Genomic DNA, 26,189 nt, shown 5'->3' on the forward strand with positions numbered 1-26,189 from the left:
AAACAGTTGAAGGCTAGGAAGCCAGTCAGAAAAGGACACACACAAAAAAGGGGTACACCGGGACTGACCCTTGACCTATCAGGGATCGGCAGCGGCCCCTGACAGCGGATCCTGGCATTCCGTGGGTAACCGGGTAACTACCGCATTGAACTGAACAGTGAGTAAACACCTTAACTGCAAGCCGTATGTCGTCTGGTTTATCCTACACCTCGTCCATAAACACCATAGACTTTACCAAGCACCCAAAGGTTGCCCCAGGGTATCCGCTCTACCTGTGGAGAGCAAGAAACACCTCAGCTGCCATAACACCAGGCCCGGAGGTCCCTCCCAGCAGCTGCGGCGCCATAGCCGCAAATTACCACAGGTGGCGTCACGAATATTCATATAAACATTATCATCATCTCCCCAATACCGCCACATTAACTGACTCCACCAGGGTTACGGAATCGGGCCCCACCACCGCTGACTACCCCGAACTAGTCCGGCCTGACACAGAGTCACCTAAGGCCCTGGGGTGGGCGAGTCACCTGCATCCTCCAGCCAGCAGGAGAGGAGCTTGTGCGCAGGCTGGAGGTCAGCACAGGGCGGAGCAGGAAGGAGGTGAAAAGTGAGGAGGTAACAGGACCAGGACCACCTCTTGGTATGTTCACGGTGGCTCTCTGCAGTCACTCTGAGGCGCATTGCAACAGCTGGTCCTTCACACAGATCAGGTCGCACTGTCAGTGGCAGTCATTTGCTCCGGCGTCACCAGACCTGTATTTAAGTTCAGTCTGCAGCAGTTAACTGTCAGTGGGCATCAGATAGAGCGACTGCAATATACAGCATACTGACTGATCCTCAGTCAGGCTTTTAGAGGATCATTCAGTACATAGAGCACTGTATATACAGTAGGTGCACAGTGTAACACATCCAGTGTACACTTTTATATACCATCTGAAGTCTGTACACACAGAATAGTATATAGTAGTCTGAATACTGGCTGTGCTGTACTGTGTGTACAGAGATCAAATGTTAAGTGGTGCATCGAGTCCTATCGGCCCTTGTGCAAACTATAGACCGCGGCCCCAACCAGAATGTTGGTCAGAACTTTAGGCTCCTGTAATAATTTCCCTGTATGTAATAATGTCTTCATCCTGGGCCCTGTATGTAGTAATGTTCCCTGTCCTGGCACTTTCCTCAAACACATTTAACCCCTTAGTGACAGTCATGACCTTAACCCGTGGTGATTTTCAGTTTTTTGTCGTTTTTCCTCCCCTTTTTCCAAGAGCCATAACTTTTTATTTTTCTGTAAACATAGGCATATGAGGGCTTGTCTTTTGCAGGACGAGTTGTACTTTTAAATGCAACAATTCTACCATCTATATATATAATTGCCTTATTCTGTCTGTCTGTCTTGCTCCAAAATTGTGTCCTTACGGTGACACAAAGCTGATTGGCCGCTGGGCTCGCCATGACCCCGCCCCCCCGCACGGATTGGCCGCTCGCCCAGGCAACTCGCCCACGCCCCGCCCCCCTCACGCAATGCACGCTCGCTCTGGCCCCGCCCCCCAAACCGACCGACACGGAGCCACGACTCCCAGGTGAGTACTGTACCCCCGGGAGCCCACATCAGCGTACGCCGCCAACCCAGCCGACACATACCCTCGCATTGCTGGGGTTGCCGCCGTATGCTGGTGTGGGCTCCCGTGCGAGCGGGGGACGGGATACGCTGGTAACCATGGTAGCATAGTTAACAGCGCATCAAGGTCCTGCAGCGGCGGAACATACACACACGCACGCACACACACACACACATCAGATCACACTCACTCTCACACACACATCACACACACATCACATCGCATCCACACACTCACAACATCCTGGGATATCGCTTGCTTCTCGGCGGCGATACTGTGCAGTGAACTTCCAGAGGATCACATGGCCAGAAGCATGTGGTATCTCCGGATGTTGTGAGTGTGAGCGCGTATGTGCAATATCGTCAATGTGTGTGTGCGTGAGTGTATGCGATCGGGTGTGTGTGAGTGTATGCGATCGGGTGTGTGTGAGTGTATGCGATCGGGTGTGTGTGTGTGTGTGTGTGTATGCGATCGGATCTGTGTCGGCAGAGGAGCACGGCGTGCTGGAGGAGGCTGGGAGGAGAGAGGCTGATCCTGGGGAAGGCTGGGAGGGGGAGGCTGAGAGAAGAGAGGCTGATGCTGGGGGAGGCTGAGGCTGGGGTAGGCTGGGAGGAGAGAGGCTGATGCTAGGGACAGAAAAGGCTGATGCTGGGAGGAGAGAGGCTGATGCTGGGAGGAGAGAGGCTGATGCTGGGAGGAGAGAGGCTGATGCTGGGAGGAGAGAGGCTGATGCTGGGAGGAGAGAGGCTGATGCTGGGAGGAGAGAGGCTGATGCTGGGAGGAGAGAGGCTGATGCTGCGGGCAGAGAGGCTGCTGCTGCGGGCAGAGAGGCTGATGCTGCGGGCAGAGAGGCTGATGCTGCGGGCAGAGAGGCTGATGCTGCGGGCAGAGAAGCTGATGCTGCGGGCAGAGAGGCTGATGCTGGTGCAGCATGGGGGATGGAGCACGATGGGGGGTGCGCAGCATGGCGGATGGAGCACGTTTGGGAGTGCGCAGCATGGCGGATGGAGCACGTTTGGGAGTGCACAGCATGGCGGATGGAGCACGTTTGGGAGTGCACAGCATGGCGGATGGAGCACGTTTGGGAGTGCGCAGCATGGCGGATGGAGCACGTTTCGGAGTGAGCAGCATGGCGGATGGACCACGTTTGGGAGTGCGCAGCATGGCGGATGGACCACGTTTGGGAGTGTGCAGCATGGCGGATGGACCACGTTTGGGAGTGCGCAGCATGGCGGATGGAGCACGTTTGGGAGTGCGCAGCATGGCGGATGGAGCACGTTTGGGAGTGCGCAGCATGGCGGATGGAGCACGTTTGGGAGTGCGCAGCATGGCGGATGGAGCACATTTGGGAGTGCGCATGGCGGATGGTGCACGATGGGGAGTGCGCAGTATGGCGGATGGAGCACGTTTGAGAGTGCGCAGTATGGCGGATGGAGCACGTTGGGGAGTGCGCAGCATGGCGGATGGAGCACGTTTGGGAGTGCGCAGCATGGGGATGGAGCAGGTTTGGGAGTGCGCAGCATGGCGGATGGAGCACGATGGGGGGTGCGCAGCATGGCGGATGGAGCACGTTTGGGAGTGCGCAGCATGGCGGATGGAGCACGTTTGGGAGTGCACAGCATGGCGGATGGACCACGTTTGGGAGTGCGCAGCATGGCGGATGGACCACGTTTGGGAGTGCGCAGCATGGCGGATGGAGCACGTTTGGGAGTGCGCAGCATGGCGGATGGAGCACGTTTGGGAGTGCGCAGCATGGCGGATGGAGCACGATGGGGAGTGCGCAGCATGGCGGATGGAGCACGATGGGGAGTGCGCAGCATGGGGGATGGAGCACGATGGGGGGTGCGCAGCATGGCGGATGGAGCACGATGGGAGGTGCACACCTCCCCCCAACACACACACACGCGCACTGCACAACACACACACACACTGGGAACCACAAACACCGCCCTACACAGACACCCAAACACACAGACAACGCTGCACACACACAACACCCAACACACAAACACCGCGGCATACATAAATATACGCACATACCGCACAACACACACATTGCACAAAACATACCTCCCCCCAAAACACACCACACACACACAAACCGCGCAACACACACACACACACACAACGCTACAGATGGATGGACCACGTTTGGGAGTGCGCAGCATGGCGGATGGAGCACGTTTGGGAGTGCGCAGCATGGCGGATGGAGCACGATGAGGGGTGCGAAGCATGGCGGATGGAGCACGTTTGGGAGTGCGCAGCATGGCGGATGGAGCACGATGGGGAGTGCGCAGTGTGGCGGATGGAGCACGATGGGGAGTGCGCAGCATGGCGGATGGAGCACGTTTGGGAGTGCGCAGCATGGCGGATGGAGCACGTTTGGGAGTGCGCAGCATGGCGGATGGAGCACGTTTGGGAGTGCGCAGCATGGCGGATGGTGCACGATGGGGAGTGCGCAGTATGGCGGATGGAGCACGTTTGCACATTTGGGAGTGCGCAGCATGGCGGAAGGAGCACGTTTGGGAGTGCACAGCATGGCGGATGGAGCACGTTTGGGAGTGCGCAGCATGGCGGATGGAGCACGATGGGGAGTGCGCAGCATGGCGGATGGAGCATGTTTGGGAGTGCGCAGCATGGCGGATGGAGCACGTTTGGGAGTGCGCAGCATGGCGGATGGAGCACGATGGGGAGTGTGCAGTATGGCGGATGGAGCACGTTTGGGAGTGCGCAGCATGGTGGATGGACCACGTTTGGGAGTGCGCAGCATGGCGGATGGAGCACGTTTGGGTGTGCGCAGCATGGCGGATGGAGCACGATGGGGGGTGCGCAGCATGGCGGATGGAGCACGATGGGAGGTGCACACCTCCCCCCAACACACACACACACACACGCGCACTGCACAACACACACACACACTGGGAACCACAAACACCGCCCTACACAGACACCCAAACACACAGACAACACTGCACACACACAACACCCAACACACAAACACCGCGGCATACATAAATATACGCACATACCGCACAACACACACATTGCACAAAACATACCTCCCCCCAAAACACACCACACACACACAAACCGCGCAACACACACACAACGCTACAGACACACAGCGCTCCACAAACAACGCAACACACATACAACACCGCTCTCACCCCCCGCCACACCCAGAACATGTACAGCGCCCTACACAAAAACTTGGTAAGTACACACAACAACATCTATATATATATATATATATATATATATATATATATATATATATATATATATATATATATATATATAACAAAAATCATACATGAACAACACAATACGTAAATTCTAGAATACCCGATGTGTAGAATCGGGCCACCTTCTAGTATAGTTATAAAACAGAAAATAAGTGCAATTCCATTTTTTATTTACCCTGTTCATTATATGGTAAAACTGACCAATTTGGCACTATGATTCTCCAGGTCAGCACAAATATGTGAAATTCAAACATGTATAGTTTCTTTTATTTAATTGGTGGGAAAAAAATTGTGAAATTTGAAAATCAAAAAAAAATTTGCTTTGGACGCCATTTTCCTAGACCCGTAAAGTTCTCATTTTTCGAGATCTGGGGCTGTGTGATGGCTTATGCTTTGCGCCATAAGCTGACTTTTTACAAATACCACTTTTGGTTAGATGTGTTTTTGTTTTTTTTTTATTTTATTGTAAGGTTGCATCGGCCAAAACCCCCCCCCCCTTAATCTGGCGTTAATTGTTTTCCCGTTACGCTGTTTATATTTTGATAGATCAGACGATTCTGAACGCAGAGATACCAAATATGTGTATTTTTTATGATTTTATTTTCAATGGGGCAAAAAGGGGCGATTTGAACTTTTCTTCTCCAGATTTTTAAAATCTTTTTCTTCTCACCTTATTGTATTTATTAGTCCCCTTAGGGGACTTGAAGCTGCGTTCGTTCAATCGCTTTTGCTGCACAGATCAGGGCATCAGCATTGCCCTGTACAGCAGATATGACGGTGTTCTCATGAAGTTCGTCATGACAGACACATCGTCAGCTGATCCCGGATGTAATGATAATGGATAGGTCACCGACTGGAGAGGGGAATGATGCGCTCCCTGTCAGCACAAGTCCCAGAGCGTCAAATCTTTGGCGAGGATGTTTCATTATAGAGTCTGATATACCGTATATTAAGTGGAAAACAAAATACAGATGGATCGGTTCTAATGGGCCATTGCTGTGTACTTGCCACCCAGGCCAAAATTTGCCAGCTAGCCCCTGATTACAGAGGCTAATCTGAAAAGTGGCATGCCTGTGTAAAGAGGCCATTAAATGCCCAGCATCCGGTAAATATTTACGGATAAGCAATGGTTTAACACCATAAGGCTATGTTCACACTGGGTGTTTTTGCAGCGTTTTTTAGCTACAGATTTGCCTTGGTTTTATGCAAATCCCTGCTAATAAAACGCTCCTTTTTACAGTCCCAGCAAAGTCTATGAGATTTCTGAAATCTGCTGCACGCACACACACACACACACAAACACGTTAGGATTTATTCCTGACGGATTTGTGAATTACCTCCGGTTTTGCTGCGTTATGAAAAGAATGAACAATGCAATTCTGTTCAGCGCTTTCGCTACGGTTTTTCACCCTAGTCGCAGATGGACTCGCAGATACTCTGGATCAGCGGTTCTAACCCGGTTAATAAAAAAAAAATGGTTTCGGTCCAGAATTGATCGAGGGTATCTGGCCGGCACTTAAAAATGGTGGTGGGGATAGGGGGATTGGAGCAGGAGCGGTATATTTACCGAATCCCCGGCGTGGCTGTACACGCCCGTGGCTCCTTCACTTTCCCGTTCATTACATATTCACTGCTTTCATCCGTGATTGGTTATAGTCAGACGCTCCCCCAGCATCTGACTGTAACCAATCACAGACCTGGTCTGCGGGTCTAGTGTAGAGAATTAGTGAGCCGCGGGTTCAGCAGTGACCTCACTCATGCTATTTACGGTCACAGGTGGAGGGACGATACAGCTAGATTACAGCCAGTACTGCAGGTAAATAATATAAACAGGCACAAGAGCACCTTACCACTAATGTGCACTTTGTTCTCAGGAACATTCCCCCATGAAATTTTTTTCACTATATTGATCTACCGTATTTTTCGGACTTTAAGACGCACCTGACCATAAGACGCACCCTGGTTTTAGAGGAGGAAAATAGAAAAATAAAATTTAAACCAAAAATGTGGTCATGACACACTGTTATGGGGCGAGGATCTGCTGCTGACAGTGTTATGGGGGTAATGTCCCCAAATTCTCAACTAAGGTACCCCATTCTGGTAACGATCGGCCTGCCTTGTATATGATCCTGCTCATATACCCCCATCCATCCTGCTCATATACCCCCATCCATCCTGCTCATATACCCCCATCCTGCTCATATACCCCTATCCATCCTGCTCATATACCCCCATCCTGCTATATACCCCCCATCCTGCTCATATACCCCATCTTGCTCATATACCCCCATCCATCCTGCTCATATACCCCCATCCTGCTCATATACCCCCATCCTGCTCAAATACCCCCATCCTGCTATATACCCCCCATCCTGCTCATATACCCCCATCCATCCTGCTCATATACCCCCATCCTGCTCATATACCCCCATCCTGCTCATATACCCCCATCCTGCTCATATACCCCCCATCCTGCTCATAATATACCCCCATTCTGCTCATAAAATACCCTCATCCTGGTATATGGCCTGTATCCTATGGCATAGAAAAAAAAATAAACGTTTATACTCACCTTTCCTCACTCCCTGCAGCACCGATCATCTTCCTCTCTGTCTCAGCTGCAGCGCCGCTGAGTGAAGCCGTCACCGTTGTCTGCAGCATCTCGATGTCCTACTGTCTGTGCCGGTCAGCTGATCTGTGTGGACACTAGCGGCGCGCACAGCGATGACATCATCGCTGTGCTCACCGCTCTCTACACAGACAGGCATAGACAGGAAGACATCGCGATGTTGCAGGGGGATGGCTCCACACACGGTGACGGGTGAGTGTACTGATTCACTGGACCCCGCGCTGATAATGATGCACGGGGGCAGTGAATACAGCCGCACATGATCACTCCAGGCTGTAGTTGCCAGGGGTGATCATGCGGGCCGGATGTTAATTTTGCGCGCACCCACAGCTTATCCCCCCGCCCACCTGTCAGCACTGAAAGATGATGGGCGGGAGGATGGGCGTGCATATGTAATGAGCGGGCCAACATGGTCACGGCAGGCTGCTCGTGCCCCCGATGACCCGCTCCACTGCAGCACACTCATTCCCCGCAGCCATGCCCTACATTCAGACCATAAGACACACTCCCCACTTTCCCCCAACATTTGGGGGGAAATAAAGTGCGTCTTATGGTCCGAAAAATACGGTACATTGCGGGTCTATCTGAATAACTACATATGACTCTGTATCTATTTTTTGCACATGGGTGAATTGATACCATATAAGTTAGATCAGCAGTGAATAATTTCCTGGTTTTACTATTCTTCTATTTAAATTGCTATTTGTACAATATAGGTCTAATACTGACCATATACATTTTTAGCAAAAAATATTTGATATTTATTTACATAACATTTCACGCTTAATAACTTGTGCTTATTATATGTATTACTATTTATTCATAAATTGTAGCCTGTAATTCTGTCCATCCAATGATGAAGCAACATTATACAATTTTTTTAAAAAGAAATCACAATTGTTGTTAGTATTTTTCAATAAAAAAAGTATTTTAAACTAAAACTCGCTGTTAATGTTGGAGTTATCTGTACTGTAACAGGTATTCAATATTTACGGTCACAGATATCGCCAGCTGTGACTGGAAATCACCGGAGTGAAGTTACCAGTGATCACACAGCTCATTTGTTCTCTGGAGCTCACAGCGGGCAGTCGTGCTCTATGGCCGCTCGCTGTGATCTTCAGATGCAGCAGAGCTGAATCGTGGTGGGACCTTGTGTGGATTATGTCGGACCTGCAGGGATGATTATGGGGTTAATAAAATGGTGAAAGAATGGGCTTTTTGTATTTTATTTAAAATAAAAGATTTTTTTCTGTGTTTGTGTTGATTTCTTTTCACTTATTACAGATTGGTGGTAGGGGGTGTCTCAGACACTTGCCATTACCAATCTAGGGCTTAGTCGCAGCTATGAGCTGCTATTAACCCATTATTACCCGGATTGCCACCGCATCAGGGCAATTTGGGAAGAGCCGGGTAAAGTGCTGGGATTGTTGCATCTAATGGATGCAGACAAAAAAGACTGCCTGCACTCAGCCTCATCGACCTGACGTGTGAACAGGCGCATAACTGAACATGACATAAAATACAGAAAAAGACAGTTTGCGCTCTGATAATGCTAAAGTATGGAAACCATGAATGTGTGAACATGGACCTGCATTACTGCTAAGGAAATTCTAAGAAAAATGAGATATTTAGCATATAGAAATGGCCATTTGTATATCTGCCCAGTTGCCCCTTCACGGCATATCTCGTAACTGGGTACCTAACGCTTTCTTTTTTTATGTCATGTTCAGTTATGTGCCTGTTCACACGTCAGGTGAGGGTGAGTGCAGGCAGTCTTTTTTGTCTTTATCAAGAGGGTCATACCTTCTGACTGTGCACCTCTCCCCCAGTTTCCACAGGTAATCTCATTCTATATAGCAGATTCCTACTAGCCCATACACGGGAGGTTTTTAACCCAGAGAGAGGCTTCAGAATAGCGTTAGGTACCCAGTTACGAGATATGCCGTGAAGGGGCAACTGGGCAGATATACAAATGGCCATTTCTATATGCTAAATATCTCATTTTTCTTAGCTTTTCCTTAGCAGTAATGCAGGTCCATGTTCACACATTCATGGTTTCCATACTTTAGCATTATCAGAGCGCAAACTGTCTTTTTTTTAATCTAATGGATGCGACAATCCTGGGAGGCTGCAGGCTGATATTTTTAGGCTGGCTCTCTCCAGCCTGAGAATACCAGCCCGCAGCTGTGGGCTTTATCTTGGCTGGGTATCAAAATTGTGGGAGACGACACACTTTCTTTTTTAATTATTCAAATAATTAAAAAAAACAGCATGGTGTCCCTCTTATTTTGATACACAGCCAAGATAAGCACACAGCTGGGGGGTGCAGACTGTAGCTGTGCTGGGTATCATAATATGGGGGGGACCCTAAATAATTTATTTATTTTTTACTGTACGATAGACCCGCAAGACCAGGTCTGTGATTGTTTGCAGTCGGACACTGTCACACAGGCTGTGGGCGCGTCTGACTGCAACCAATCACAGACTCCAATGGGGGGGAAGCAGTGAATATGCATGAGCCTTACAAGCGGCACCAAAAGTAGGAGGGGCTGCGGGAGCAGATATGGTTGACCCTAGAATGAATGGGCTCCTTCCAGGTTACTGGGTGTGACTAGCTGGGTTAGTGAGCTTGGCAATGTTTTCTCCCTTCCACCAGGGCTGTGGAGTCAGAGTCGTGGAGTCGGAGTTGGAGCTCATTTTGGTGGAGTCTGAGACGGTGCAAGGGAAATTGAGGAGTCAGAGTCGGAGTCGAAGGTTTGGCTTACCGACTCCACAGCCCTGCCTTCCACTACAATCATGCTTTGCCCCCCTGCCCCCCATGTGATAGGGGCCTGGTGAATGATGTCATACCTGGAAGGAGCCCATACACTCTAGCATCTACTGGAGACTAGTAAGTATAGCGCGCTTGCTTTACTTTACTTTTTTCTTTTCTTTTACTACCAGAGTTCCAGATCCAGGTCAATCCCGACCCGGCCGAGCACTTGGGTACTTTGGAACCCCTCCTGGTCCTGACATCACAGAAAAAATGCTGTAAAAAACACCACAAAAAATGCAGATGACTCCCAGGAGACATCCTGCCACAAGATCAGGTTTTGGTCAGGAAAAAAACGCTGCAAAAACACCCTGTGTGAACATAGTCTAAAGTTGGCTTGTGTAAAGGTACTTGTAAACCCCTTAGGTTTGCATAGACTGATTAGACTGGAGCTTCTGGGTTTACATTAGCAAATGCCAAGATGTTTATGATAAAGCAACAATGGCTGGTTGTAACATAATAGGGACTATTTAAGAAGCAAGAGTTATTTCACAATTCACTAGGCTGTACTATTTTTCCCGTCAACATGTAGTACCTTTATTCTGATCAGTAGAGAGAAGGCAAAAAAAAAAAAAAAAAAAGAACTTTGTGGACCCAGAGATACATAGAGATCAAAGTACTAGTCTTAAGTCTTATCAGATCACACATCTTTTCACAGCCTGTACCTACAAACTCTTAGGGTACCTTCACACTTAGCGATGCAGCAGCGATCCGACCAGCGATCTGACCTGGTCAGGATCGCTGCTGCATCGCTACATGGTCGCTGGTGAGCTGTCAAACAGGCAGATCTCACCAGCGACCAGTGAACAGCCCCCAGCCAGCAGCGACGTGCAAGCGACGCTGCGCTTGCACGGAGCCGCCGTCTGGAAGCTGCGGAGACTGGTAACTAAGGTAAACATCGGGTATGGTTACCCGATGTTTACATTAGTTACCAGTGTGAGCAGGGAGCAGGGAGCCGCGCACACTGAGCGCTGGCTCCTTGCTCTCCTAGCTACAGTACACATCGGGTTAATTAACCCGATGTGTAATGCAGCTACATGTGCAGAGAGCAGGGAGCCGCGCACACTGCTTAGCGCTGGCTCCTTGCTCTCCTAGCTGCTGTACACATCGTGTTAATTAACCCGATGTGTACAGCAGCTACATGTGCAGAGAGCCGGAGCCGGCAGCACAGGCAGCGTGAGAGCTGCAGAGGCTGGTAACTAAGGTAAATATCGGGTAACCACCTTGGTTACCCGATGTTTATCTTGGATACAGCTTACCTCAGCTGTCAGACGCCGGCTCCTGCTCCCTGCTTGCTTCATTTGTCGCTCTCTTGCTGTCACACACAGCGATCTGTGTGTCACAGCAGGAGAGCGGCTTTGAAGAAAACGAACCAGGGCTGTGTGTAACGAGCAGCGATCTCGCAGCAGGGGCCAGATCGCTGCTCATTGTCACACACAGCGAGATCGCTAATGAGGTCACTGCTGCGTCACAAAAAGCGTGACTCAGCAGCGATCTCGGCAGCGAGCTCGCTGTGTGTGAAGCACCCCTTACCTGGATGACGTCACCATCTCCCAATGTGAAAGTGAGGGAGCCATTGTCTTCTACAACGCTGCCATCTTCTAGTGAGGCCTTCAGCCGCACAGTGACATCTTGGCCTCTCTTTGGTCTGCTCTCGGGACCCTTGCCTGGGACCAAAACTTTCTTTTTCATGAGCCCATTAACTGTATAAGAAAAAAAAAAAAGTGTAAAAATGTAATTTTTTTTTTTTACAAATATCTAGTATACATGAAAATGGATAAATATTTTATTGGCTTGCTCTCTGGAACAATGATTGCAACGATCACAGCTGTTCTCATTTATTTATAAATACATACCGTAGTAATCTATCTTAGGCTGGTTTCACACTACGTTTATTTAACATGCGTCCTGAACGTTTTTTTGCTGCAAAAGCGGATCCTGCTTTTACAGCAAAAAACGCATGCAAACGCATCTGTTATTTTGCAGGATCCTGTCACTGGATGTTTAGGGGCGGGCATTGGAGTCATGTGATCGGGAGTGAGGGGAACTAGACTGGGAGCCGGCTTCTGACAGCTGCAGACGCTGGTAACCAAGGTAAACATCGGGCTTGGATACCCGATATTTATCTTGGTTACGAGTGTCTGCAGCTGCTAGGAGCCGGGCTCCCTGCACGCGTAACCAACGTAAACATCGGGTAACTAAGAGAAGTGGTTACCCGATATTTACCTTGGTTACGAGTTTCCGCAGCTCTCAGGTGGGAGAGAGAGGGAGGGGAGGAAGGGGGAAAGACAGAGATAGAGAGAGAGGGTGAGGGAGGGAGGAGGAGAGAGAGGCAGATCACGCGAGACTGGTTCTGGGCATGCTCAGTAGAGCAAGCAGGATCCTGTCTATCAGCACGCCAGCGTTCACCTGCGTTTGCGTGCTGTTTAGTCAGGATCCAGCAATTTGCAGTATTTGGACGCAGCTCAAAAACGCTACAAGTAGCGTTTTTGAAAGATGTTAAAAAACTGCAAGTCGCTGGATCCTCACTATAACGCACGCAAACGCAGGTGAACGCATGTTGACGCGAGTCCATTGCAAATGCATTGAAGTGAAAACGCATTTGCACTGGATCCGTTTTTCCGCTAAAAAAACGTTATGGACGGATGTTAAATAAACGTAGTGTGAAACCAGCCTTACAAATTGTGAGAAAAGTTGGTTAAAATTAAGAGAGAACTTTCAGAACGATCCACCATCTCATACGGATTACGGTATATGGTCATTGTGCTCTCTGAAAGATAACGTCATTCATATCTTTACTTAAAAGGGGTTTTCTCAAGAATAAAGTTACGGTAATTTTAATCAACACAGTGGGTACGGAAAGTATTCAGACCCCTTTACATTTTTCACTCTTTGTTTCATTGCAGCCATTTGGTAAATTCAAAAAAGTTCTTTTTTTTTTCTCATTAATGTACACTCTGCACCCCATCTTAACAGAAATGTAGACATTTTTGCAAATTTATTAAACAAGAAAAACTGAAATATAACATGGTCATTCAGACCCTTTGCTCAGACACTCATATTTAAGTCACATGCTGTCCATTTCCTTGTGATCCTCCTTCAGATGGTTCTACTCCTTCATTGGAGTCCAGCTGTGTTTAACCCCTTAAGCCCCCGGGCATTTTGCGTTTTTCTGGGGGGGGGGTTCCCTCTCTTTCTTTCGAGAGCAGTACCTTTTTTATTTTTCCATCAATCTCGCCATATGACGGCTTGTTTTTTTCCAGGACGAGTTGTACTTTTAAATGAAACCATAAGTTTTACCATGTAGTGTACTGGAAAATGGCAAAAAAAATTCCAAGTGCGGTAAAATTGCAAAAAAAAAGTGTGATGGCACAATAGTTTTTGGGATATTTTATTCACCGTGTTCACTATATATTAAAACTGATGTGTTGGTATGATGCCTCAGGTCGGTGCGAGTTTGCAGACACCAAACACGTATAGGTTTACTTGTATCTAAGGGGTTAAAAAAAAAATCAGAAGTTTGCCAATAAAAGTGGTGCACGTTTTGCGCCATTTTCCGAAACCCATAGAGTTCTTATTTTTTGGGATCTATGGCTCAATGATGACTTATTTTTTGCGTCTCGATCTGACATTTCTAATGGTACTACTGTTGCGCAGATGCTACGTTTTGATCACCTGTTATTGCGTTTTGCGCAAAAACTTGCGGCAACCAAAAAACTTAATTTTGGCGTTTGGAATTGTTTTGCTGCTACGCCGTTGACTGATCAGATTAATTGATTTTATATTTTGATAGATCAGGCATTTCTGAACGCGGAGATACTAAATGTGTATATTTTTATGTAACCCTTTAATTTTCAATGGGGTGAAAAGGGGAGTGTTTTGAACTTTTAGGTTTTTTTTAAAAAAAATTTTTAACTTTTTTTTTTTTTTACTTTACTAGTCCCCCTAGGGAGCTATATGGATCAGCAATCCGATCGCTCTGCCATATCTGCTGATCACAGCTACAGAGCTAAGATCTGCAGATACGCTGCTTTACTTTCAATGCCGGCTGTATTCTGGCATTGAGAGTAAATGACTCATGTTAGCTACAGGCGTCATCACGTGACCAGGGCTGTGGAGTCGGAGTCGGAGTTCATTTTGGTGGAGTCGGAATAAAATGGACTGCGACTCCTAAAATATATACTAAATTGGGGACAGTAGTGCAATGCAGAATGTGCTGAATGTTTTTTCATAGGAATTTGGGAAAGTTATGAATGTCCTATAAATGGCTGTTCTATTCCTGATCTAAGGCTACATTCACACACAGCGTTTTTTGAGGATACGTTTTTCAGCTGCAAAAGCAGATCAACTTTTTAAGAAACCGCATCACCTGAAAGGTTTTTGAGCTCATAGACATTGTTTTCAATAGCAGCAGATTAGAAAAACACCACACAAACTGACATGCCCATTCTTTGTGGGGATCCGTTTTTGAGCCCAAAAACGGATCCTCACAGAATGATGTGTCTGAATGTCCTATCTTGAAACCAATTGCCTTTGCTGGGATGCCCAGAGTCATTGCATTTTACTGAATTATTTTGCCATCAATGTTCGATATGTTTGTGACAAAAAAGAAATTGTTAGTAAGACACTGGCAATAAAAGATACTAAAGCTCATCACACCGGCCAGTTTCTCCAGGCCTTAGTGGAAAAAGTTCTGCAAGATTACAAACTCAAAAAAGAACAGGTTCTTGCTATTGTAACGGACAATGCTTCAAACATGATAAGTACAATTACCCTAATGAATGAGAGTAATGAACAACAGCTAGAAGAAAATTTAGGATTCAGTATGTGTGAGATGGAGCCACAGCGCTGCTCATGTAACTGAGGAACAAACAGATATTACAACAGAAGAACAGCAAAATGATATTTTAGGATTAGATGATCTTGTTGAAGCTGCTTCAAAACACTTTCATATTCATCACATGCGCTGTGTTGTGCACACACTGCAGCTGGCAATAAGGCTATGTGCACACGTTGCTTTTTTTTCAGCGCGGAAAAAAACGCACCCTCTGGCAGAGGGGAGAATTGTAAACAATGCTTTTTGAGAAAAACGCATCGAAAACGCATGCGTTTTTCATGCGGTTTTCATGCGTTTTTCATGCGTTTTTTTAGGTGCGTTTTTTTAAGACTTGTCAGTGTTAATAAAGTTGGTTGAACACAGACCTTTGGAAAAAAAACCTGTGATGTCATTTCCTTCTCCACATTCTGTTTGGATAAATGGGAGGGCTTGGAATGGAAGGAGCACCATTTGAATTTTGGAAAAGTTGAAATAAACTTCGCGCACCATGTCACATTAGGAGGGCCCCTTGGGTACCTATACGTCAGAAAACCCCCACAAGTGACCCCATTTTGGAATCTGCACCCCTCAAGGATTTTATTCAGGAGTATATTAAGCATTTTGAATCCACAGCTACTTCACCCAAAATGTTGCTGTAGCAACAATATTCTCACTTTTAGGCCCGTTTCACACGTCAGTGAAAAACACTGACGTTTTTCACTGGCGTGTAAAACATGCACATGTCCCTCCGTGTGCCGTGAATCACGGCACACGTGGGTTGTCTAAGTGCAATCCGGGCTCCGTTCTCCGTGGCCCGTGATTGCACTCAGTAATCATCTCACCTGCGCCCGGTCCCGCTCTCCATGGTGCTGATCGCTCCCGCGGTGCAGCATCCGGCTGGTGCTGACCCCCGCAGCAGCTGCTTCCGGGTTGGCTGTGTCGCGCATCATGAATATGCGCGACAATAATGAGCCGGCTCAGAAGCCGCAAGCTGCACGGGCTGCAGAGGACATCGCTGGACGCTGGGTGAGTTAAAATGATTTTTATTTTAAAAGCACGTTTTTTTCTGGCACGTGTTTCACGGACCACACCACTGCGTGGTCCGTGGAACATCAGTGATGCCAGAAAAAAATGGACATGTCTCCGTGCGGCAATCACGCACACGCGGGTACGCCGCACGGAGACACGTGCAGTGAAAAATCACTGACGTGTGAGCAGACCCATTCATTATAATGGGTCTGCGTATGTCAGTGATTCTGGTACGTTTAAAAAAAAGCACAAACGTACCAGAATCACTGACGTGTGAAAGAGGCCTAAGGCTATGTGGCCATGATCCAGCGACACGGCGTCTAGTACACAGTGTCAGCCTTCCTGCAGCTGCCCATGCCCACGATTTGGGTTCAGGCTGCTGTGGACTTTAGCTCTATTCCTACCTGCAGAGAACACTCTCGTCTCCGCAGCATAAATTGACATGCTGAGGCTCGGGAAGCCACGCCACCGGTCAGTTTATGCTGCGGAGAAAAGAAGCACAGTGGGCATGGGATCTCCAAAAATCCTTCCACTGTGCTTCTACTGCACAATGCAGCGTTATGGACGCAGGGAAAACACTCAGCGCCCATAACGCTGCAAACCCTGATTGTGGACACACAGCCTAAAAAGCGTCAATGGATGAATGGATGTCAAATATATATAACGTCCCACCCCCGCCTGCATATTCTAAGCTGGCACCTTTAGTACCTTTCATTTGGCACTAAAGGGTGCCTAGCCTAGTATTTATCAAAAAAAAACAAAAAAACAAAACAATGAAAAAAATGGCGTGGGGTCCCCCCTATTTTTGATAGCCAGTCAGGGTAAAGCAGACAGCTGTAGCCTGCAAACCACAGCTGGCAGCTTCATCTTGGCTGGTGATCAATTTGGAGGGCTCCCCAGGCTTTTTTTTTTTTATTTATAAATAAAGAATTAAAAAAAAAAATAACATGGGGTCCACCCAAATTAGATCACCAGCCAAGGTGAAGCTGACAGCTGGGGTCTGGTATTCTCAGGGTGGGAAGAGCCATGGTTATTGGACTCTTCCCAGCCTAAAAAATAGCAGGCCGCAGCCGCCCCAGAAGTGGCGCATCCATTAGATGCGCCAATCCTGGCGCTTCGCCCCAACTCATCCCGCGCCCTGGTGCGTTGGCAAACGGGGTAATAAATGGGGTTGATACCAGATGTGTAATGTCACCTGGCATCAAGCCCAGCAATTAGTGATGTCACGGCGTCTATCAGATACCAGACATAACTAATTGACAGTAAACAAAAGCAAAAAAAAAATGACAAAAAAATTTTTATTAGAAAAAACACTCCCCAAATCATTCCCTTGTTCTCCAATTTAATCAAAAAATTTGAAAAAAATGGGTCCGCAGAAATCCATTTGGACGTCCCACGTCGCCTCTGGACCTTCTAGAATATGGGGGCACGTTCAGGGAACGTATCCCCCATTTTCTAGGAGGGCAGACCCTCCATTTGAGGAGAGTGGGTGCCAAAAATCTGCACCCACTCTCCCCGGGTCACAGCTGCAGAGTGCGAGCAGCCAGCACAGCTCTCTGAACACAGTGCTGGCTGTCAGCTGCTCTGCACATGTGACCGGCCAGCGTGCACTGTGAAGGAGGAGGGGGCCGCGGGGGATCAGCGCTGCGACCGGACAGGTAAGGGGGAATACCGGGGGGAATAGGGGGTGACCGGGCAAAGCCTGGGGGGCATTTTTCTGTCGCATGTCTCAAGGCGCATGCGACAGAAATCATAGGAGCAGGGCGGCCGGTGCGCTACTGTGCGCGCGGCCATGTTGGATTTTCGGGAGGGGGGTCGGGGGTCGGGGCCAGCACTTTGGCGACACCGGGGGCTTTCCAGGACTTTGCCAGGAAGTGAGGTCAACAGGAAACCTCTTGACCTCACTTCCAGGTAAATGCCTGCGTTCTGGCATGCCGACAAAGCCCGCGGACCGCAACAAAAAAGCAGCGAACTGCGGTGTAGCTGCGTTCTGACCCCACATCATTGATTTAATGGGGAAGAGAACGCAGCCACACCGCACAAAAGAAGTGATATGCTGCTTTTCTTTCCGCACCGATTTTTGGCATCCAAAACGCTGCGTTTAGAAACGCAGCGTGTGCACTGATTTTTCGGCTTTCTCATACACTTTGCTGGGAAAGCTGAACGCATGCAATTTGCCACTGAAACGCTGCGGTTCTAAATGCAGAGTTTCCAAGGTAAAAAACGCAACGTGTGCACACAGCCTAAGAGATAGTCTGCAAGAGGGACATGCTGGAAATCTGATTAGAAAAGTGAAAAAATTGGTCATTGCCGCCAGAACCCCTAAAAATGATTCCATCTTGAAGAGACGTGCTGGGAAAGGAGCAATTGTTGATCAAGCCACTCGGTGGGGCAGCACTTATTTAATGATTGAGCGATTGCTTGAACTAAAATCGTTTCTTATAGATATGGTGAGCCCTCAGGTAACCCTAAATGAAGGTCAATGGACACACGTGGCTGAATTGAAGGAATTGCTTAATCACCCATTTACCGTGACTAAAAAATTACAAGCTGAGGATTTAACTTCTGGCATTTTCATAAGGGAGTGGAAGAACTTGCTATTTTGCCTGCCCGAAAGAGGACGTTTAATCGCAGATGGCATTTCTGCTTCAATGAAATGGAGAGAGACACAGCTATTGGAAAATAAAATTCTTCTGGCAGCTGTTTATGTGGACCCAAGTCATCGTATACTGCTTGATGATCAATAGCTTACTAAAGGAAAAGAAGCTTTGAGTGAGGTAGCAGGATGAGCGGCTACAAGACTGCCAGGCGCAGGAGGACTTGGGTCCTGACAGTGCTACTGCTGCCATATCTTCATCCTCATCAGATGAGGAGTTTAACTTTGACAAGTATTTGGATGACATGGAGCAGGCAAAGCGTTGACGCAAGGAAAAAGATTTCACTCCGTGTCCTATAGCAGCAGATTTACCAGATTTCAGCAGAAATTTTCACTTGCTCTCAAAGAAATAGAAAAATTCAACCGTTCATCAAAACTGACTGTGCATGAGGCAATTCCTTTATACCTGGAAATTGTTAGAGATGTTGCCCATGTGGTTACGGCTTTGCCTCCAACCCAAGTTAGTGTAGAGAGGCTGTTCTCCAGCTTTAAAATTATTAGGTCAGATTTGAGGTATTCTATGAAGGAGGATCTGATGGAAGCAATTCTATTTCTTACAACAAATTCATAGACTGCACAAATGTTATTTAGTATGTTTTTGTTGAAAACTTTTTTGCCACTTAGTTTATTACATAGTGTTTTATATAACACTGTAATAACCTATGTAAGTGGCAAACAACAGTTTTCAACAAAAACATAGTAAAATGACATTTGTGTACTCACCGTAAAATGTCTTTCTTGGAGCCTTTCATTGGGGGACACAGACAGTGGGTATTATGGTGTCTCCAGGGAGGCGTGACACTAGATTGAAAAAGTGTTAGCTCCTCCCCCCACAGCATATACCCTAGCTAGGCAGGAAACTAGCTCAGTTTGGTGTAAAAGCAGTATGAGAAGAACAACGAAAACACAAGGGTGGGAGCTGTGTCCCCCAATGAAAGGCTCCAAGAAAGACATTTTACGGTGAGTACACAAAAATGTCATTTCCTTTCTCGCCTTTTCATTGGGGGACACAGACAGTGGGACGTCCCAAAGCAGTCCCTGGGTGGGAACTAAACTATTAACAGTGTATAACATCAGACTAGGAGCTGACTAACAACTGCAACTGAAGTGAACACATATCAAAACACTGTGAAAAACCGGGCAGTGGACACTTATAAATGGGCCACTGCCACCTGAAGGACTTGTCTTCCAAGAGCAGCATGCGTATGCACTCTGTAAAATTTTGTAAACGTGTGCACACTGGACCAGGTAGCGGCCTTGCAAAGTTGGGCCGCCGAAGACTGATGGCGGATAGCCCAGGAAGCACCCACTGCTCGCGTAGAGTGGGCCCGCACAGATTGAGGGGGAACAGAACCTCGTGCTTTGTATGCCTCACAGATGGCAGTCCTGATCCATCGAGAAATCGTGGATTTAGAAGCCTGGTTGCCCTTTTTGTGTCCTTCTGAGAGGACGAAGAGGGCATCGGACTTACGCAATGGCGCTGTTCTGGAGATCTAGATCCGCAGAGCCCTAACAAGATCTAGAGTGTGAAGGGCTTTTTCAAAGGAGTGGACCGGGGCCGGACAGAATGACGGCAACACAATGTCTTCGTTCAAGTGGAAAGAAGATACGACCTTCGGAAGAAAGGCGGGGGAAGGCCAAAGGACCACCTTATCGTGATGGAATATCAGGTAAGGTGAGCGACAGGAAAGGGCCGCCAGTTCGGACACTCATCTGATAGAGGTAATGGCGACTAAAAAGGCAACCTTCCAAGAGAGACGTTGAAGAGAGATTTCTCTTAAAGGTTCAAAAGGAGGACGCTGAAGAGCTCCGAGAACCAGATTCAGATCCCAGGGATCTAAGGGGTGGCAATAAGGAGGGACCAAATGCGCTACCCCTTGAAGAAAGGTACGGACCTGAGGGCGAGAAGCCAGCTGCTTCTGGAAAAAAATTGACAAGGCAGAAACTTGACCTTTAAGGGTACTGAGGGCTAGTCCCGAGTCCAGACCGTCTTGCAGAAAGGCAAGCACATCAGGGATTGAAAAAACAAGGGGCGACCGGTGATGACGGTACAAGGGGCGACCGGTGATGACGGTCACACCAGGAAAGATAGGTCTTCCAGGTCCTGTGATAAATACTGGTGGAGGAGGGCTTCCGAGCATTAAGCATGGTATGAACTACCTTAGAAGAAAGACCTGACTTGGCTAGAATGAAGGATTCAAGCGCCACGCCGTCAAATGCAGCTGTGCTGTATTCTGGTGGAATATTGGACCTTGCGACAGAAGATCCGGGCGGTCGGGGAGACGCCAGGGAGTGTCGCTGAGAAGTTGGAGAAGCTCTGGGTACCAGGCTCTCCTCGGCCAGTCCGGGGCCACGAAGATCACGGGAATTCCCTCCGCCTTGATTTTCTTGATTACTCTCGGAATGAGAGGAAATGGAGGGAAGATGTACGGCAGGCGAAACTGCGACCACGGGAAGACTAGAGCGTCAGAGCCGAGCGCTAGCGGGTCTCTTGACCGGGATATGAAGGGATGTACCTTGGCGTTCATCCGAGACGCCATGAGGTCCACATCTGGGAGTCCCCAACGAAGAGTGATCTGATGGAACACTTCGTCGTGGAGGGACCATTCCCCTGCCGCTAGACCCTGTCTGCTGAGAAAGTCTGTGGCCCAGTTGTCTACTCCCGGAATATGGACAGCTGAAATAATGGGAATGTGCATCTCTGCTCAAAGAAGAATCCTGGATACTTCTTTCATCGCTGCCCTGCTGCGAGTTCCTCCCTGCAGCCGTGGCATTGTCTGACTGGATCTGAACAGGGAGACCCAATAGCAAGGGCTAAAAGTTCTGAAGGGCCAAAAATATTGCTCTGATTTCTAGAACGTTGATGTGAAGGGAGCGTTCGGAGGGAGACCAGCGTCCGTGAACAGTGTGGTGGAGAAACACCGCTCCCCAGCCAATCAGGCTGGCATCTGTCGTGACTACTTGCCAGTGGACAGGACGGAAGGACTTCCCTTGAGATAGGGATGAGACTTCAGTCCACCAGACGAGGGAGTGGAGCGCAGTCTGAGATAAGCGGACTGACCGGACTAGAGAAGCTGGATTCTTGTCCCAGAAGGATAAAAGATCCAGTTGTAGAGGGCGCAGATGGAATTGGGCAAAGGACACGGCTTCCATGACTGCCACCATCTTGCCTAACACACTCATCCCATTCCGAAGGGATGTGTGACGGCGGGAGCGGAGGGATTGGGCGGCCCGGATGAGGGAAGATCTCATGTCTTCTGGAAGAAAAACCCGGGACTGAGCTGTATCTATCAGCATACCTAAAAAGGTGATGCGCTGACGAGGAATGAGGGATGACTTGTTGAAGTTGATAAGCCACCCTAGCCTTGACAGCGTGTCTAAGCATATCTGCACGCTTTCTGAGCAAACTTGAGGAGAGCTCCCCTTGACAAGTAGGTCGTCCAAATAGGGAACGACCAGAACGCCTCTGGGGTGCAAAACGGACATGACGGCCGCCATGATCTTTGTGAAGACCCGAGGCGCAGTGGCCAGTCCAAAGGGGAGGGCCCTGAATTGGTAATGACGGTGTCCTACGGCAAAACGAAGGAACCGTTGATGGGATACACATATGGGAATGTGTAAATAAGCATCTTGAAAATCTATGGAGGCTAGGAATTCTTCCGGTTCCATGGCGGCTAGTACTGCTCTCAATGACTCCATTCGGAAGGTCCGAATGCGTACGGATCTGTTCAATCTTTTGAGATCCAGGATAGGGCGGACAGAGCCATCTTTTTTGGGAACGACAAAAAGGTTTGAATAGAAACCTTTGCCGCGCTGTTCCAGGGGCACTGGAATTATAACGTTTCCTTTTTGTAACGAGGCTATGGCCTGAAATAAGGCCTGGCTTTGCGTTTCGGACTTTGGGAGACGAGAACGCAGAAACCTGCTGGCCGGCAGGGAATGGAAATCGATCTTGTAACCTGAGGTGACGATTTCTCGAACCCAAGGATCATGAGTGTGGTCTAGCCAGATATCCCGAAAAAGCAGAAGCCGCCCTCCAACAGAAGTCGGATCTGAGGGATACCTGGCGTCATGCTGAGGGGGCCTGTGCAGGGCGAGGTCCCTTAGGTTTAGGTTGTTTGGAGTGGGAACGCCAAGAAGAGCCCCTTGAGGGGCCGGATCCTCGATCTGAGCGTTGGGACGATCCTTGTACTGAAGGTTTTTGGGAAACGGGCCGAAAGGACTGCCTGCGCCAAGAAGATTTTTTAAAATTCCTGGATACAGGTCGCTTTTGTGGTAGAATGGTACTTTTTCCACCCGTCGTCTCAGATATGAGTTTGTCCAGGGATTCGCCAAACAGGCGAAGACCATGGAAGGGGAGTGTGGACAGGGATTTCTTGGAGGCACTGTCCGCGTTCCATATCTTTAGCCACAGGACTCTGCGGGCAAAAACAGCATTGGCTGCCGTTAGGGCTGACAAACTAGCTGCATCTAGGGAGCCGTGAAGAAAATAATTAGAGGCTAGGGAGATCAAATCAAGGATCTCAAAAGCCTCCGGAGGAATATTACAAGAGCGAAGCATCCTGCGTAGGTTCTTACTCCACACACCCATAGCTTTCGCGACCCATGTCAAGGCAAACAGGGGGCGAAGAGAGGAGCCTGAAGCCTGGAAAATAGACTTGACCACCACATCAACTGCGCGGTCGGACGAGTCCTTGAGAGACACACTGTCTGAAACGGACATAACCGTGTGTTTAGCCAGCCTGGATACTGGCAGGTCCACAACGGGGGCTCCTGACCAGGTCTTAACCATTTCAGATGGAAAAGGATAAGCGAATGAAGTGAAAGGTTTTTTATTAAACCTTCTATCAGGGTGATCCCACCGTTTAGACACGATTTGACGAAAAACCGGATCCTGGGCAAAGGACTTAGGAGGCTTCTTGGCCCGCTTGATTGCCGACTGAGAAGTCCGGTCCGGAGGCTGAGAAGAAATCGACAAAGAGTGATTGACAGCCGAAATTAGTGTGTCTTCTATATGCCTAGACTCGGAAGGGACATCTGAATCAGAGTCAGAGTCTTGGGAATCGTGACTACTAAAAGTCACAGAGCCCGGGTCAGACTGACCATCGTCCGAGTCGGAAGATGCAAAGAGGTCGCAATGGTGCCTCTTTGAAGCAGCCTTTTTACGTTCTGGGGAAGAAGGACCAGACGAAGCAGGCGGGCTCCTCTGAAGGAGCTGAGCCGGGGGAAGGCTGCCTGAGGTTTGGGATATCTGAGTGACAAGGTCATCTATCCTTTTAGACATTAAAAGAGCCCATGCAGGAAGAAAGTCATCAGACGGGGGTGCTGCCTGGCCGGTGGCCGGGGCAGAATCCAAAACCTGCGCGGCCTCCTGGTCCGGCAACTGGGTCTGTTGTGACACGGTTGTAGGGGCATCGCAGCCCCGGTATAGTGGATAGCTTCGGCCATGAGAAAACGAGCGTCTACAGGTGGTAGAAGCATAGTACAGGTCCGTAGAGGACGCCTGGGAAGCTATATCACCCTTGCGGTTACGCATGTCAGCAACAGAGTCCTACAGCCCTATATATGATATGCCGCTGTTAGTATGAGTGAGGAGCCACTAGCAGTATTATAAAGTGACTGCTATTCAGAGCCGGTATATACTGATAGCAAAATGGCATATACTGTCAAACAGTCGGAATATACCTGCAGGCAAAGCCAGTATATACCGCTAGTACCCTGTTTCCCCAAAAATAAGACACTGTCTTACATTTTTTTTTGCCCTGAAAAAAGCACTATGTCTTATTTTCAGGGGGTGTCTTATTCTCGAGGAGACATGGTTGGGGGTAAGTTCACCCCCCACAAAAAGCAGACCCCCCCATCCCAGGATCGTCATACTTACCAGCCCAAGGCATCTGTGTGGCTCCCAGATCCTCCTGTGATCTCCCATCAGGTACGCTGCACGCCTCCCCTGCGTCTGGCTGCCATCAGATCTCACACACACACATCAGATCACACTCACTCACTCACACGCACACTTCTCCCTGTGATCTCCCTGCAGTTGTGCTCCCCTGCGTCTGGCTGCCTTCAGATCTCACACACACACACACACACACACACACAAAATCAGATCACACTCACTCACACACAAACACACACCCACACCACTTCTTCCCACCCACCCCACGATCCCAGCAGCTGTGCTGCACGCCGTGCTCCTCTGCCTCCTGCCGACACTCACAGATCCGATCGCTTACGTTCACACACACAGTCACACATCAGACAGTATACACGCACACATCTGATCGCATACACTCACACACACACCCCACTTCTCCCTGTGCCCTCCGGTGGGCGGTCCCAGCAGCTGTGCTGCACGCCGTGCTCCTCTGCCTTCTGCCGACACTCACACATCCAATCGCATACACTCACATACACACACTGACGATATCGCACATACGCGCTCACACACTCACAACATCCGGAGATACCACATGCTTCCGGCCATGTGATTCTCCAGCAGGTCCTGGAAGGTCACTGCACGCACAGTATCGCCGCCGTGAAGCAAGCGACATCACTGGATGTTGTGAGTGTGTGGATGCGATCTGATGTGTGTGTGAGGTGTGTGTGATCTGATGTGTGTGTGTCTGTTCTTATGTGTGTGTGTGTTCCGCCGCTGCAGGACCTTGATGCGCTCACCTTCTCCCGGTCGGCTTCTGGTGAGCATGATCGGGGGTCTTCTTTCTTCTGTCTTCTCTCTTCTGGGGGTGCCCGCTGCCTATAATGAAGTGTCCTGCAGTGTCTTTAACTCTTTCACCGCTGCATGACACTTCATTATTGACTGCAGCTATGTCTTATTTTCAGGGGATGTCTTATATTAAAGCTTCCCTGAAAACTCCTGGGATGTCTTATTTTCGGGGGATGTCTTATTTTCGGGGAAACACGGTAGCTGATATACACCGCTAGCCAGCAGGCGAACACCGCTAGAGAGACAGCGATATACCGCTGAGCAGAGCGGTATATAGTGCTGCAGAAGTGCAGAGCCAAGGAGGCGATCTCACCCGTGTCTGCTCCCCACGTGGAAAATGGCGTCCAGTGTTCCTGGCAGCCTGGAGGAGAGAGACGGCCCCCGGAGACTGATTATTCTCAGGGCTGGGACTAAGTGTGACGGCCAATCGGAAAGGAGCTGCTCCTGAGTGAGGGAGCGGCAGAGGGGGCGTTGCTAGAATGCAGGCCGAAGCCGGGGGCTAAATTAATGAGGCTCCCCGGGATCACGGCCTGCATCGCCCCACCGGCGCCTTTGCAGGCGATGGTTTGGATGCAGGGGACAGATCACTCGTCGTCTCCCTACCTGCTTCCTGGCTCAGTCTGAAGATGCGTCTGTGATGGATGCCGGGATCTCAG

At 48.9% G+C, this 26,189-nt stretch overlaps 1 protein-coding gene across 2 annotated transcripts in view; it reads right to left on the reverse strand.

Annotated features, from left to right (window-relative positions):
- FKBP8 (FKBP prolyl isomerase 8) overlaps positions 1-26,189 on the reverse strand; it is a 94,759-nt gene that overhangs the window by 40,220 nt on the left and 28,350 nt on the right. For both annotated transcript variants that reach the window (XM_075352597.1, XM_075352596.1), the window contains exon 3: positions 11,839-12,008. In XM_075352597.1, coding sequence (XP_075208712.1) covers positions 11,839-12,008 — 170 coding nt within the window. The remainder of the gene's footprint in view (positions 1-11,838; positions 12,009-26,189) is intronic.

The sequence above is a fragment of the Anomaloglossus baeobatrachus genome, chromosome 1 (assembly GCF_048569485.1).
Source record: "Anomaloglossus baeobatrachus isolate aAnoBae1 chromosome 1, aAnoBae1.hap1, whole genome shotgun sequence".
In the NCBI taxonomy this organism is placed as follows: Eukaryota; Metazoa; Chordata; class Amphibia; order Anura; family Aromobatidae; genus Anomaloglossus; species Anomaloglossus baeobatrachus.